This window comes from Megachile rotundata, chromosome 1, assembly GCF_050947335.1.
Source record: "Megachile rotundata isolate GNS110a chromosome 1, iyMegRotu1, whole genome shotgun sequence".
Classification (NCBI taxonomy): Eukaryota; Metazoa; Arthropoda; class Insecta; order Hymenoptera; family Megachilidae; genus Megachile; species Megachile rotundata.
Window position 1 is genome coordinate 16768303 of NC_134983.1, and position 14272 is coordinate 16782574.

At 31.7% G+C, this 14272-nt stretch overlaps 2 protein-coding genes across 5 annotated transcripts in view; one reads left to right on the top strand and one right to left on the bottom strand.

The window, feature by feature from the left end:
- LOC100878468 (organic cation transporter protein) overlaps positions 1–14182 on the top strand; it is a 31153-nt gene extending 16971 nt beyond the window's left edge. For all 3 annotated transcript variants that reach the window (XM_012294083.2, XM_012294084.2, XM_076539106.1), the window contains exons 3-10: positions 7281–7603; positions 9413–9516; positions 9607–9761; positions 10205–10515; positions 10752–11064; positions 11646–11827; positions 11981–12117; positions 12373–14182. In XM_012294083.2, the coding sequence (XP_012149473.1) occupies positions 7281–7603; positions 9413–9516; positions 9607–9761; positions 10205–10515; positions 10752–11064; positions 11646–11827; positions 11981–12117; positions 12373–12430 (1583 nt within the window). In that variant the 3' untranslated portion in view covers positions 12431–14182. The remainder of the gene's footprint in view (positions 1–7280; positions 7604–9412; positions 9517–9606; positions 9762–10204; positions 10516–10751; positions 11065–11645; positions 11828–11980; positions 12118–12372) is intronic.
- The window catches only part of LOC105663659 (uncharacterized), a 48740-nt gene that overhangs the window by 33815 nt on the left and 653 nt on the right, over positions 1–14272 (bottom strand). The window lies entirely within an intron of this gene.

Genomic DNA, 14272 nt, shown 5'->3' on the forward strand with positions numbered 1-14272 from the left:
TCTCCGCCGCAGGGGAAAGATTCTTTTCATTCCTTTTATGTTCGATGCATTATATTCGTTAACGGAAATTGCGATAAAAAATTAGTTATAATGGAAGAAACGTAGACTAAACTGCAATTGAAGGGGGACGAAAATGAATGATTAATTTTTTTTTTATAATTTTGTAGATATGCGAGAGTTGAACGTTATTTGATAAATAACCTTGTACATTAGTACTGTTATTGAAAGTACGCGATGAATTTGATAATATTCTAGTTAATCTTCCTATTGCAAACAAGAAGATATAAGCTTCATATAATTTAATTTAATCGAATTTTGTCTGTCTGTAATTTTTCTCTTAATTTCATTAATAATTAATGACGTGAATTTTCTGCTATAAATTGTTAATATCATTCTCACGATTTCCTGTAATTTTGCTGAGTTCAAACCAACGCGTTTATCGAATCAGATAAATTAGTTCGCGTAGGTGTAGCTACTTTAAAAATAAAAAAAATATAAAAACTATGATGAATAAATTGTTGTCAAGAACCGGTTGTTCCCGTACGCAATGTATTTTACAAGCAACAAAAATTAGCTTTCTAATTGTATCCGTCGCGACTAAAAGTAGAGCGAATCAATAAATACACATTTTTCCGAGATACTAATCTACATGTTTTCAAGGATTCGGTTGTCGCTTTCTATTTTGTTTAATCAATATTATTTAGCTCACATCATTTAAGACACAATTTTTTACGTGTACTTACAAAGTACGAAGCTTATAACTCATTGATGAGTATAACTGTTATTTAAATGAAGATAATTGTGTACATTATTCATGTAAAAATTGGCAAAATATCAAGTTTGGAAATTTAGAAATTTGGAGATGTAGAAATTCAGAAATTTACAGTTTTCAATCTAAATGATCAAAAGTTTCTTATCTTCGCATTTAAAAATTTTCCAACATTAAAAAATTTGATAACTTGGAAATTTCAAGATTCCAGTTACAAATTTTCCAACATTAAAAAATTTGATAATTTGGAAATTTCAAGATTCCAGTTACAAATTTTCCAACATTAAAAAATTTGATAACTTGGAAATTTCAAGATTCCAGTTACAAATTTTCCAATATTAAAAAATTTGATAACTTGGAAATTTCAAGATTCCAATTACAAATTTTCATGACTAACAGAAATCAGGCACTGTACCAAAGTTCTGACTATCTAGCACTTTTCACAATTTTCCCACATCTACAGTCTCGTGCAAGGTCATCTAACAAATCTCCGTCACTAATTACTCAGTTTCACTGAATATGCATCAAACGTTCATTTTCAATCTGATATCGCATTAATAGTCCTTTAAACAAATTGACTCCCGTAATTGGATAATGTGTACTACGTAATACAGACATACTACGTGATACTTCACAATGAAACAATTAATATCATAATAAATGGTTTTATATAATACAACCTCATTGAATTACACCTCCTCAGATATGCATCTCTCTACGCAAGTTTACTATGAACAATTTGCTCGTTTCGATGAAGAAGCGCGTTTTCATCATTGAAAACACGTCACATACGCACGTATGAAACATTGGTTTTACGTAATTAATTAAATATTCTTTATCGCAAATCAAACAAAGCACTGGATCCTTTGACGTGTACGTGTTGTCTCATTAACGACGTGCATACAATTACGAATATGTTGGATGATATTAAATTGCAAAATCTTGGTTATAAAACATGCGGTATAAAGTTTCGTAGAGACGATCAAAGAGTTACATAGTAGACCTTGATTCTTGTTGCATTAACTCGGGGGTTTAGTGTCAGACAACGTTGACTCAAAAAATTCACTGTTTGCGTTAATGATTTACGATCGCAAAAGTTTCGACTACGAAAAATGACGAAAAAATGGTTTCAAAGTTTTTCGAGAAAACGTTTTGATACAGAGTAAATCAGCGGCGACCTGTTGACACCTTTGATCTCTCGAAAACGCGGACCCTTTATATTAGTTGTACAAACGAGCGGGAAATTTAAATCTACTTTCATATCAACCTCTAATAATTTGGAGTATATTTGTAATCAATTTTCTGTCTATTACTAATATTGTCTTTTGAAGTATTTGCATCAATTTTACGACGTTGAAAAGTTGAAAAAGAAAAGAATATACCAATATGATTACTCTACAAAATATATTTGAAGAATATGTATTACGGAAATGATTATTACAAATAACTTCTAAGAAAATGAAAGACTATATATCACAAGAAATTACGGATGAATGTGTTACAGAGATATGACAAAATATTTATTACAAATAAATTACTGGTGAATGTGCAGGTTTAAACTATTCTTTTTCGACCGCCATACTTCTACGCTGTGCACATATGCACCCCCGATTCTTTTGATTTGGGTATTTAAATTGGTTGTGTCCTCTGTCTCTCTTTAGGAAGTGGGTTTCCTTGTCTAGTGTCGCCTCTTGAATGTTAGAGTAGTAATATTACAGTAACAATATTAATAAATTTGTAAATGGATTGTTTCGGTCATGGCCGACAGACGCCATCTTTAAAGTTATGTTTCTAATGCAACTACTGTACTTATTCGAGTACACGTGTGATGTAGAATAAAATTGTAAAACAGAATATCAAAAATGATTGAAATAAAAATGAATATCAAACGAAGAATAAAGAAAAAAACAAAGAGATAAATCGTAGCAAATGCAATTTGGTAGCATAATACTGTCTGCGATAAACGAAGCACAATATCATCCTCGATAAGTACATGATTTATTCTGTTTTTTCTAAGAATTAACAAGTTTGCCAATTTCGTACAACGAAGGAAATATTTTATTGTATTTTATCTGCTATCTCGGTGTTTGGAAAGCGAGCGAGGAAAAGCAAAAATGCGTTCTATAATATTTTGCACATACGAATCACGAATGTCGAAAAAAACAATTTTAATTAAATTCGTCTGTCAACGTTTTCAATGAATTTTCGTTAACATGAATATCTTTGAATTTTTTAATAAATTTTATTAACACGAATATCTTTGAATTTTTTAATAAATTTCGTTAACATGAATATCTTTGAATTTTTAAATAAATTTCGTTAACACGAATATCTTTGAATTTTTAAATAAATTTCGTTAACATGAATATTAACACGATTAACATGATTTTTGAATTGTTAAATAAATGAATACCCCAAATATCCAAATCCCCAAATCTCCAAATCCTCAAATCTCCAAATCCTCAAATTCCCAAATTCTCAAATCCCCAAATCCCCAAATCCCCAAATCTCCAAATCCCCAAATAAATGACAGATAATTATGTATAATAAGTGACTACAATTGTGAAGAATCGACTCGAAACCACAAATTGATAAACAATTTTGCAATTCACTAATTCATTAGTTCGAAGAGTGCACGGAAAAGGTCAAAATCATTAAAGTGACAATTAATCGCAATCTTCCACTTTGTTAATTGCTGAATCGAGTTAACCTCCGTTGTTACGTTCGATGTGTGTTTTCCATCGATGAATCTCTATTTGTGTTCACCATATTTAATAACGTTCAGCATTTTCATTGTGTTCAATTATCTTTGCCACTTGTCCAAGTAATTTAATATTTCCACAGCCACGATTGCTGACGTATCGCCGAGAAAAATGATCGTTACCGGTTAATTATTCATTAACACGTTTTAATTGATTCACAGATTCCTTACGAGTCCTTTCAAATCATGCGAAATATTAAATATTGATTTTTAAGGATGTTACAGAAACTTTAGAAAATACAAATCGATTTTTAATAATGTTCCTTTTTTATAATCATCTAAATGATTCTGTTCAGAATTTATTTTTTAAATTCATAAAAACCATTTAAAACTAGTTTAAATTAAATTATTGTTTTAAAAAATAATCATAATTGAATCGTTTTATTTGATACATTAGTAATGTTTAACAGTTAAAATTTTAGAAATGCGATTATGAAGAAATATAAATTTGCATTCGATTTTATCAATTCAATTTTTTGTATAACAAATTATGCAACAATAAACAAAACGTTATCGAAAATTTAATTATTTCGCAATGGGTAAAATTCTTCCAAACATCGTACTGATAAGCGAATATTTTGACTCCAAAGTTTAAACATCAATGTTTTGCAATACTAATTACAGAAACAAATTTGTTTCATATTTAACAATAAATAAAGCATTAATTACAGCGATACAATTAACATCTTTGTTGGACACGAATGTTTTTTATCTTTTATTATAAATAATTTAAGAGCTGATACCGTATCATATAAATGTAATTTTCAAAAATTTGCATGCAAATTATTAACATTTTCGTATGCAGTTTAATAGATAAAAAGAAGTTAAACTCTGAATCATTCGAGGATAGGTTCAATGTACTTCTAACAGATAATCTAACAAATAGTACAAATATTTTTCTTTTCATACATTTCTAGTAAAAAAGTACTTAACTCACTTTTCTTCAAATTGTAAAACAAATTACAAATATGTACAATAATTTATATTCCTCTGTTAATTAAAAAAAAAAAACATCGAAGATAAAGGAGACAATTGACACTTGAAAAAATAAAATAATTAAGCTTCTATCATAAATTACAATTCGTACTAATTTAATATGAGTCATAAGTCACAAGTATTATAAGTAACATATCTGACAGTTCGATAATAACGCACTATGTAAATATGGTGTTTTTATCTTTCACTTTAGTGTTGTTTCGACGTTTCGTACGAAAAAATACGTACTCTGTGTTATTAGTCATTTAGACATGAATTCTCGTGAAACAATGAATACGAAATTAACGAAAAATATTGCCGAATATTATGCAGACGAAAATAATCGAAACAGTTCGATTCTCAAAAAATTGTACAACGAAATCATACGCGAAGTGAAGAAAGGTAAGAATCGTGTTCAGTTAGACTTGTGACAGCAAATGCAATGCAAAATTCTCAGCTACGCGACGCACTTAATTACGGTGTTGTTTGAAAATCTTTGAAGAGTTAAACATTTTTTATAACCTGTTATCAGGCGGGTTAATACAGTTAATCTTCGGCAAAGTACGAAGTAGATACAATTGAAACGTGTGTTGAAAAAAGGACTCACGTTGAGATCTTCTTAATTGTGAACAATGAGAAGACTTAAGTTCTTACATTCTGAAATTTTTTAGATTTACAACATTGGGAATTGGAGCTTTCGAATTTTTACAACTTGGAAATTTTTGTATTTCGTAATTTCTTTTGCGAATTTTCCAATTCCTGAATTTCTATATCCCGAAATTTCAATTCATCGGTGATGCAAATTTTGAAATTCTTAAATTTTCAAATCCCTAAATTACCAAATTTTCAAACCTCCAAATCCCTACATTTCCAAATTTCCAAATTTCTAAAACAATGAATTACCAAATTACTAAATTTCCAGATTCTCAAGTCTCCAAATCCCTAAATTATGGAATTTTCCAATTCCTAAATCCTCAAATCCCCAAATTTCTAAATCCCAAAATCCCCAAATTTCCAAATCCCCCAATCCCCAAATCTCCACATTCCCAAATCTCCAAATCCCCAAATCCCCAAATCCCCAAATCTCCAAATTCCCAAATCTCCAAATCCCCAAATCCCCAAATCCCCAAATCCCCAAATTCCTAAATCTCCAAATTCCCAAATCTCCAAATCCCCAAATACCCAAATCTCCAAATCCCCAAATACCCAAATTCCTAAATCTCAAAATCCCCAAATTTCCAAATCCCCAAACTCCTAAATTCCAAAATCCCCAAATTTTCAAATCCCTAAATCTCCAAATCTCCAAATCCCCGAATCCCCAAATTCCCAAATCTCCAAATCCCCAAATCTCCAAATCTCCAAATCCCCAAATCCCCAAATCCCGAAATCCCCAAATCCCCAAATCCCCAAATCCCCAAATCCCCAAATCCCCAAATCCCCAAATCCCAAAATCCCCAAATCCCCAAATCCCAAAATCCCCAAATCCCAAAATTCCCAAATTTCGAAGTTCATCAATTCTTCAATTCCCAAATTCCCAAATTTTCCATCATAAAAAAGTTACACTTCGTACTTACTTTGAGATTAGACGGCCATGCGACCATCGATAATCGCAAATCAAAGTGTCCGCCTGATAAAGTTATTGCTACGTCTAACACATTGTGAGAAGGTTACAGACAATCTACAATGCTAAGTACAAGTATTACCACTCGCGTGAATCCATATTCAAAAATACAATCGCACGTGTATAATTACATACACGTGCGTGTATAATCCTGTTTATGCATGTCTATTATACCGTAGAAAGATCAAGCAAACAGCAACAATTATTCATTGCGATACTGTTTTGCAAATGCAAAACGTTCCGGTTAAAAAAAGTGGCCTCTTATTTGCATAAAATGGCACATAACAGTATTATCAATGTCATTATCATTATTTTTATACAATATGTTTTTAACGTGTGTACGAACGTTATAGAGTTCTTACAAAGGTAACAACCTTTACAATGATTTTCAATGATTCAAAGATAAATCCCTTACCTTTACAATGATTTAACACATTGACTGAAACAATTGAAAAATGCATCCAGTAGTGTTTTAATTTTTAATAAATTTTACCAAATATTTTCACAGTATCTCGTTACATTTATTTTCCATAGATCTATGGAATTTATACAAGAATTTTTGATGAGGAAAGTGAACAAATGTTTAATAATACTCATGCTAGATCAGTTTAGCAACTGAAGTGTCACTCATATATGGATGACGTGGCAGTCACTGTGTTAAGGAGTCGGAGCTTTGAAAATTTGTAAAAGTTCTTGGAACCTAATGATTTGGAGATCTACGGACCTTACGATTTGGAGATTTGGTAAAGAGATTCACAGTTTAGGAGTTTGTAGACACATTTAAGGGCTAAAAATCTTGTAGACATTTGTTAAAAATATAAATGCATAAATTTCGAAATCTTTCACAAGTTTCCGTGCTTTGACGAGTCTCACTCGTGACGCACTTACAACGAAAATGTGACAAACCTTACTCAAATTTTGAACACTCTTTAACTTGAAATTCAGATCCGTCCATAAGTTGCATTATCAAGGATCCTTGAATATAAAATATTCACATTTTAATTTTCTTTGTTCGTTTCAATAGTTAGTCTTGACTGACGCATCTGATAAATAAATGGCATGAGAAGGGGTTAAAACAATCTATAAGATCCACCACTTTCCTACAGCCAAACCTTTTAGTATTAAGAAGAATTAACGAAGTGCTGTTTTTGCAGCGGAAGTGAATGGCAAGCAAGTCTCAAACGGGAAGGAGGAAGTAGTCGACAATGGCAATGAGGTCGATGCCGTGCAAGAAGCTATCGGGAATCTTGGCAGATGGCAGATTTACGTCTGTCTGGCAATTTCGTTGGTTAAATTCCCAATAGCTTGGCACCAGCTCGCGATCGTCTTCACGGCGCCACACCAGGACTACAACTGCACCTCGCCAGCTCGTTCAGAAACGTCAGATCAGTGCATAGTCAATGTCAATGGAACATTGGCACAATGTACGGAGTGGGAATACGACAGGAGTATGTTCACCGAGACCATAATATCTCAGGTAAGTGTCAAAAATTTGTCCCCGTTCGATTTTCTTTCTTCTTTGCTCGTGGATCGAGCGGAAGCGTCGGTAATCGATGCTTTAAATTCCAGCGGCGGAGTTAAATAGATTATTTTTAAATGATTTTTTGCTTAATACTTTCTGTTTATAAAAATAAAATGTGACGCGTACGTGTAGTGCGTGCGTTTACGTTTTTCTCGAATGGAGACATGAAACGATGAGTCGGATGTTAAACGAATAATGAAACCGATTTAGACGTTTAACGAAGCGTGTCGCTTGGGTAAGTGGAAATGTTCGGTCAGTATGTTTTATTAGTGATTGTAGTTTAGTATTTGTTGGCGCACTTTGACCCGCGGGATTGTATTGTAATGCGTAACGTATGATGTAAATGATTGAATGTGAACGAAAGTTTCACTATGCTTCCCTATAGCTGTCGTTCTGTTAGCGCAAATTGGATGTACATGGTGGGCCTTGTTGGAAGAAACGAAAATTACTTAATAAATTTCTTTATAAAATGTCGTAAGGTACTTACTAAAATTTTGTGCAACTCAATGAACTTAGTAAATATTCTTAATCAAACGTCATAGGGGACTTACTAAAATTTTGTACAACTCAATGAACTTAATAAATATTCTTGATCAAACGTCATAGGGGCCTTACTAAAATTTTGTACAACTCAATGAACTCAATAAATGTATATTCTTGATCAAACGTCATAGAGGACGTACTAAAATTTTGTGCAACTCAATGAACTTAATAAATATTCTTGATCAAACGTCATAGAGGACGTACTAAAATTTTGTGCAACTCAATGAACTTAATAAATATTCTTGATCAAACGTCATAGAGGACGTACTAAAATTTTGTGCAACTCAATGAACTTAGTAAATATTCTTGATCAAACGTCATACAGGACTTACTAAAATTTTGTGCAACTCAATGAACTCAATAAATGTATATTCTTAATCAAACGTCATACGAGACTTACTAAAATTTTGTACAATTCAATGAACTTAATAAATATTCTTGATCAAACGTCATACGAGACTTACTAAAATTTTGTACAACTCAATGAACTTAATAAATATTCTTGATCAAACGTCATACGAGACTTACTAAAATTTTGTACAACTCAATGAACTTAATAAATATTCTTGATCAAACGTCATAGGGGACTTACTAAAATTTTGTACAACTCAATGAACTTAATAAATATTCTTGATCAAACGTCATAGAGGACGTACTAAAATTTTGTGCAACTCAATGAACTTAGTAAATGTATATTCTTGACAAAATGTCATAAAATCTTGTACAACTCTAAATTAAAAGTTACTAAAATGTTTGAAGAACACCTCTTTTGATGACGTAGTTAAAAAATTGTCAAATCTATAAATCCCATGAAATATTACTAATAGCAATAGAGCGTGCTATAATTAATGACTATTGTCACTGCTAACAGTCAAAAATATTTAGAAGCAATACGACTGAATATTTATTAAGAAATTTATGTTTCTTTCGTTTGATCCCGTCGTAATTCACATATCCGATAGTAACTCAGATTTGTAATTTTTAAAAGTATCGAAGTTCGAAAACTTTGAAAATATTCAGAAATAGTGTATATTTATTTGAAAAACAAATTTTATACTTGCACATATACATCATAATTGTTTTTATTTATAACTAGATGCATGGTCATAGTATAAAAATTTGTTAAGATAACAACGAAATGTTCTGATTTGTTTCTTGTTGTAATAGCATTTACTATTAATTTGTGCAAAGCATTTGATGATCGTAATCATGTTATTTCAGTGGAATTTAGTATGCAGTCGAACACATTACGCCAATATCCAACAATCAATTTTGATGTTCGGCGTACTTCTGGGCAATATTATATTCGGCAATTTAGCAGATAGGTAAAATACTATCTTTCGTGTTCTCGTTAATTTATGAAATGTATGAATTTAACATCGAGTATAGTTAAATCTTGTGAACTGTTACGTCAGGTACGGCAGAAAGATGCCATTGATGATATCCGTAGTTCTTCAACTGGTTTCCGGTATCGGATGCGCTGTTGTGCCGTGGTTTCCGGCACTCTTGTTAATGAAATTAATTAGCGCTTTGGCTACTGGAGGTACAATGGTTACTAGTTACGTTATTTGTAAGTACTTGTACCATTTACCACTGCATAAGTTTCCTTATTTACCAATAAATAAATTATTTATCTTGAACATTTACCAGAAGTATTCTGATAGCTTACTAAAATATCAGAAGCTTTCGAAATAGTTATAATATTAAAATGTCGTCTTAGAAACGTTGAATACAAGCCCAAGAATTATTCATAAAATTGAAATCTATTAATTTTGTTTCATTGAAAAGTTGAACTATATGTACAGAATCCTAGATTCTTAGAAGAAGAGTTAGATTGATGAATCTAATTGCTTTTGAACTCTACAAACTTTTGTAACACATAAAGAATCATGATACTACGTTACATTTAATAAAACATGGTCTTCTGTTCTTAAGAAAATAATGTTCACAAATAAGAAAGTTTTAAAATTCTACTTTTGTGGGAAATATATTTAACAATTTTCTGAAATCTAGGTATGGAAATAGTTGGTACAAAATGGCGAGCAGCCATAACAGTACTGTACCAAATTCCATTCAGCTTAGGCCACGTGTCGTTGGCTGGACTCGCATTTTTGTTCCGCCATTGGCAACATCTTCAGATGGCTATCACGCTTCCCTCTATCATCCTTCTAAGTTATTGGTGGATCGTTCCCGAATCACCAAGATGGTTGCTCGCATTTGGGAAACAGCGTGCGGCTTGCAAGATTCTCCAAAAAGCGGCCAACATTAACAATATACAAAATAAAGACATTCCAGAGTTGGTCAGACAACACTGCCTACATCAGGTAAAGTTTAAAGAATTTTAAGAAATCCTGCTGCTTAATTAACTTTTACAAGGTTGTACAATTTAAGGTTGTACAGTTACAATTTTTAATAAACACAACGTTTTTAAAACAAATAATTTACTACATTTACTCTATTTACTTTGTGATGTCGTATTAATCGATGTCACTTATTAACCATCTGTGATGACGTATTAAATTACATTGTGATATCTATCATTCCTCAATTATTTCCGCAGAACTCCAAGAGATCGGATTTAGATCACAAAGCATCCTTCATAGACCTGTTCCGCACTCCCAACATGAGGATAAAATCGCTGTCGATCTTTTTCAACTGGATAGTCTGCGGCATGGGCCTATTCGGAATGTCGCAGTACATAGGACAAGTCGGTGGAAACATTTTTATCAATTTCACCGTTTCCGGTGCTATTCAGATACCTGGCAACTTCGTCGCTTGGTGGGCAATGAACAAACTCGGTCGAAAGATCACGTTGATCTGTAGCCACTCGATCACAGGTGTCTCCGCTCTCTTACTCATCGTAGTTTCAAATAGTGAGTATATTTGCGAGTATCTTTTTTATGAAGGTTTATCGATGAAGGTTTATTAGATTTATTAGGTTCATTAGTCGGACGAATTTTCATTGGTTTTCCGATATGCTAAGAAGTATTATTAGCCCACAGCTATATTGCTACATATGTATAAAATCGAGACATAATTTTATGTAACTATGTCTGACATTTAAGACTAATACCTGACATTTGAGAGATCATTTAATAATATGAAGCAGTATGAAAATACAGGGTGCATGTAGAATAATAGATTTAATAGTAGAATAATAGATTTAATACAGAAGGTGCTGATATGATTATGCACATAAATATTAAAAATATTAAATAATTTTGGATGTAGTACGTCATGGGAAAAGTGTACCGAGAGCGAGAAATTATCGAGCAGTTACTTATGTAATTACAGAGATAGGAGATTAGTCCTAGGAGTAGAACAGCAGTCTATTCCTATAAATCATGTTATAATGACTGACCGGAAAACAGAAATAAACCTTAAATCGTAAAATTAATCTTGAATTGTTAATCAGGTAGCCTTCCCGTTGTGATTTGTGTGTGTTTGTTTGCAGATGTCGCGTGGCTTCGATTAATTCTAGTCTGCATTGGCATCGTTGGTATGTCGGTCTCATTCACCACTGTTTATCTATTTTCTGGTGAACTGTTCCCAACAGTGATTAGGAATATTGGGGTCGGCACTAGCAGCATGTGTGCCAGAATCGGCTCCATCTTGGCGCCTTTCGTGGTGTCTTTGGTACGTTAGGAAATAAGATAATTGTTACAGTAGAAAATAGTTCAAATTTTATATAGTTGTGACAGAAAAGAGTTAAAATGTTTTGCGACAAATATGAAATTATTTACAAAACTTCATTTGTTAATTTGTAAGATTGTAAATTTTTTTTTATAGGATCTTATTCAAACTTGGCTGCCACCGGCTTGTTTCGGAATTCTACCTCTTATTGGTGCTGCTCTTTGCTTTTTATTACCGGAAACTGTAGGCTGCACGCTTCCGGAAACGTTAGAAGATGGTGAAAACTTTGGAAAGTCAGTATAATTCGTAATTCATTTTTCTTTGATGAAATAATAAGAAAAAAGAATAATCTTAATAATCAAGATAAATTTGCTTAATAAGTAAATAAAAATACGAACAAAACTCTAGGTTTGAATTCCACTAAAAAATTTTTTTACTTAAATGTCGATTTCCCATATTTAAAAATGGAGTTGTCCAATTTTTGTTATCGTAATTATCGCTACATCGGATTTTTAATGTAAATTAACTTTTCTTTGTAATTCTGTTAGGAAACTCCAGAAGATCAAGAAATACCCCAAGGACATCGAAGCAGAGGCGGCACTTTGAACAAAGACTGCAATAATTATTAAAGAAAAGAAGAAAATTATCGAAAGGTATAGAAACGATAAAAAATGAAAAACTGTAAAAATCGCAAAGGAAACATATCGAAATTTTCGTAAAATAATTAGGTGTATATATAAGTAATACTGAGATCATTCCGCGTTCTTATTTATTACATTAATACATTCACGATTTTAACTGCATCGAGGGATCGTTTTCTTCGCACAAACATATCGAGTTCATATTTTAGTGAATTCCTTTGTCCATTCGTGCCTAATAAACTTAATCGATACACTGTTCTCTTTGGTTAAAAAGTTCGATCTTCTCGTTTTTTTAAATATTTTAAAATAGACGAAAAACAATGTATTTTTATATCTTAATCAAAATTAACTTAAAATATATGTTTTATACGAATTTAGAAAATTACGTCGTTAGTAAAAAAACATGAAACTGTTTCAGTTTTAAAAAATAAGTAATTAATGTTTAAAAGCGTTAGGGCAATTCGACTGAAGAGGGCAGTGTGTAGCTTTGTTTACATGTAAAGAAGAAATTTAGCAGAAAAATATTCCAACTCGTTAGGATATTTGTGATATCTCGCTTTCAGAGAGCTAAACAGTGTCGTTTACTCGATTGTAACAATTACAAGAGAACCGTGCCTTGTATCATTTATATGCGAATGTATAAAAGGAAAATAGATCTTGTATTTTATAAAATGGATATGTTATTCTTCAGCATCCATTCCTCGTGTGTACCATGTGTCAAGAAAGTGTCTGGCTACTATAATATTGAAAATAAGTTCTCAGAAAGTCATTCCTAACTGTGTATTGTACATATGTATATTTTCCTTGTACATAAAGATTTTAAACAGATTTTCTGAAACCCTTACTCACTATCTTAATAAGCGTAATAATTTCAAAATATTTGAAAGTGATGATTTCGAAACATTGTCAATAGACAGTAAACTCTTATTATATTGCACATGGATATCCTTGGAGTTTCTTTTGTAATATGAATTTTAAGAATTTTTATATTTTCGAGAACGGCAATATGACGAGAGCCTACTGTTACTTTCTACCCTTACAATTATCCTGATAAAAAATTATTGCGAAGCTGTAACTACATCCCTAAATTTGTCACACCTATGTTTTTCCAATTATCAGACATTTGATATCTAATTGAATCAGAATATTATAAAGTTCAAAATCAAAATTCCTTAAAAGTCAAAACTTATTCTAAAGAAACCTTTAACGGTTCTATAATGTTACATGTGTACAAATTCAATACACTGCTATTCTAAAAGCCGCTTCCGCATTCTTGCCCCTTTATAGAATTGTGGGACATTACCGAGAAATGTATTCTTTGCACATTTCGCAAGTAAATATAGTCTGTTTGTAAGAAAGTATTTAAGTATTAAACAACCTTAAGTTTATCGGTTGTTAAACAATAAGAAATCCATACTGCATTGTAATACAATACGTGGTTATAAAGATCTCATAATTAGATAATTAAAGAAACTAATTAATCTCGAATGAATAATGTGTTTACATTTCCGAACTTGTTAGTTACACTATTTTTTAGAATTACATACAAAATAATACTCTTATCGTTATACTGTATATATCAGATTATAATTATACATTGTTGTACTCTTCGTACAACGACGAACAATATTTGTACGAACTATAACTTGTACACACGTCTGAGCCCGTTTGTAATGTATTCAATGTTTACTGTCTAATAAATACGTTTATTGCTCTGCGTTGCATTGTTTTCACCAGACAGGCAAAACAAACTGATAAAATTCGATCGTATTCATAAATCGTTCCAGATAGGAATAAAAGAAGAGTC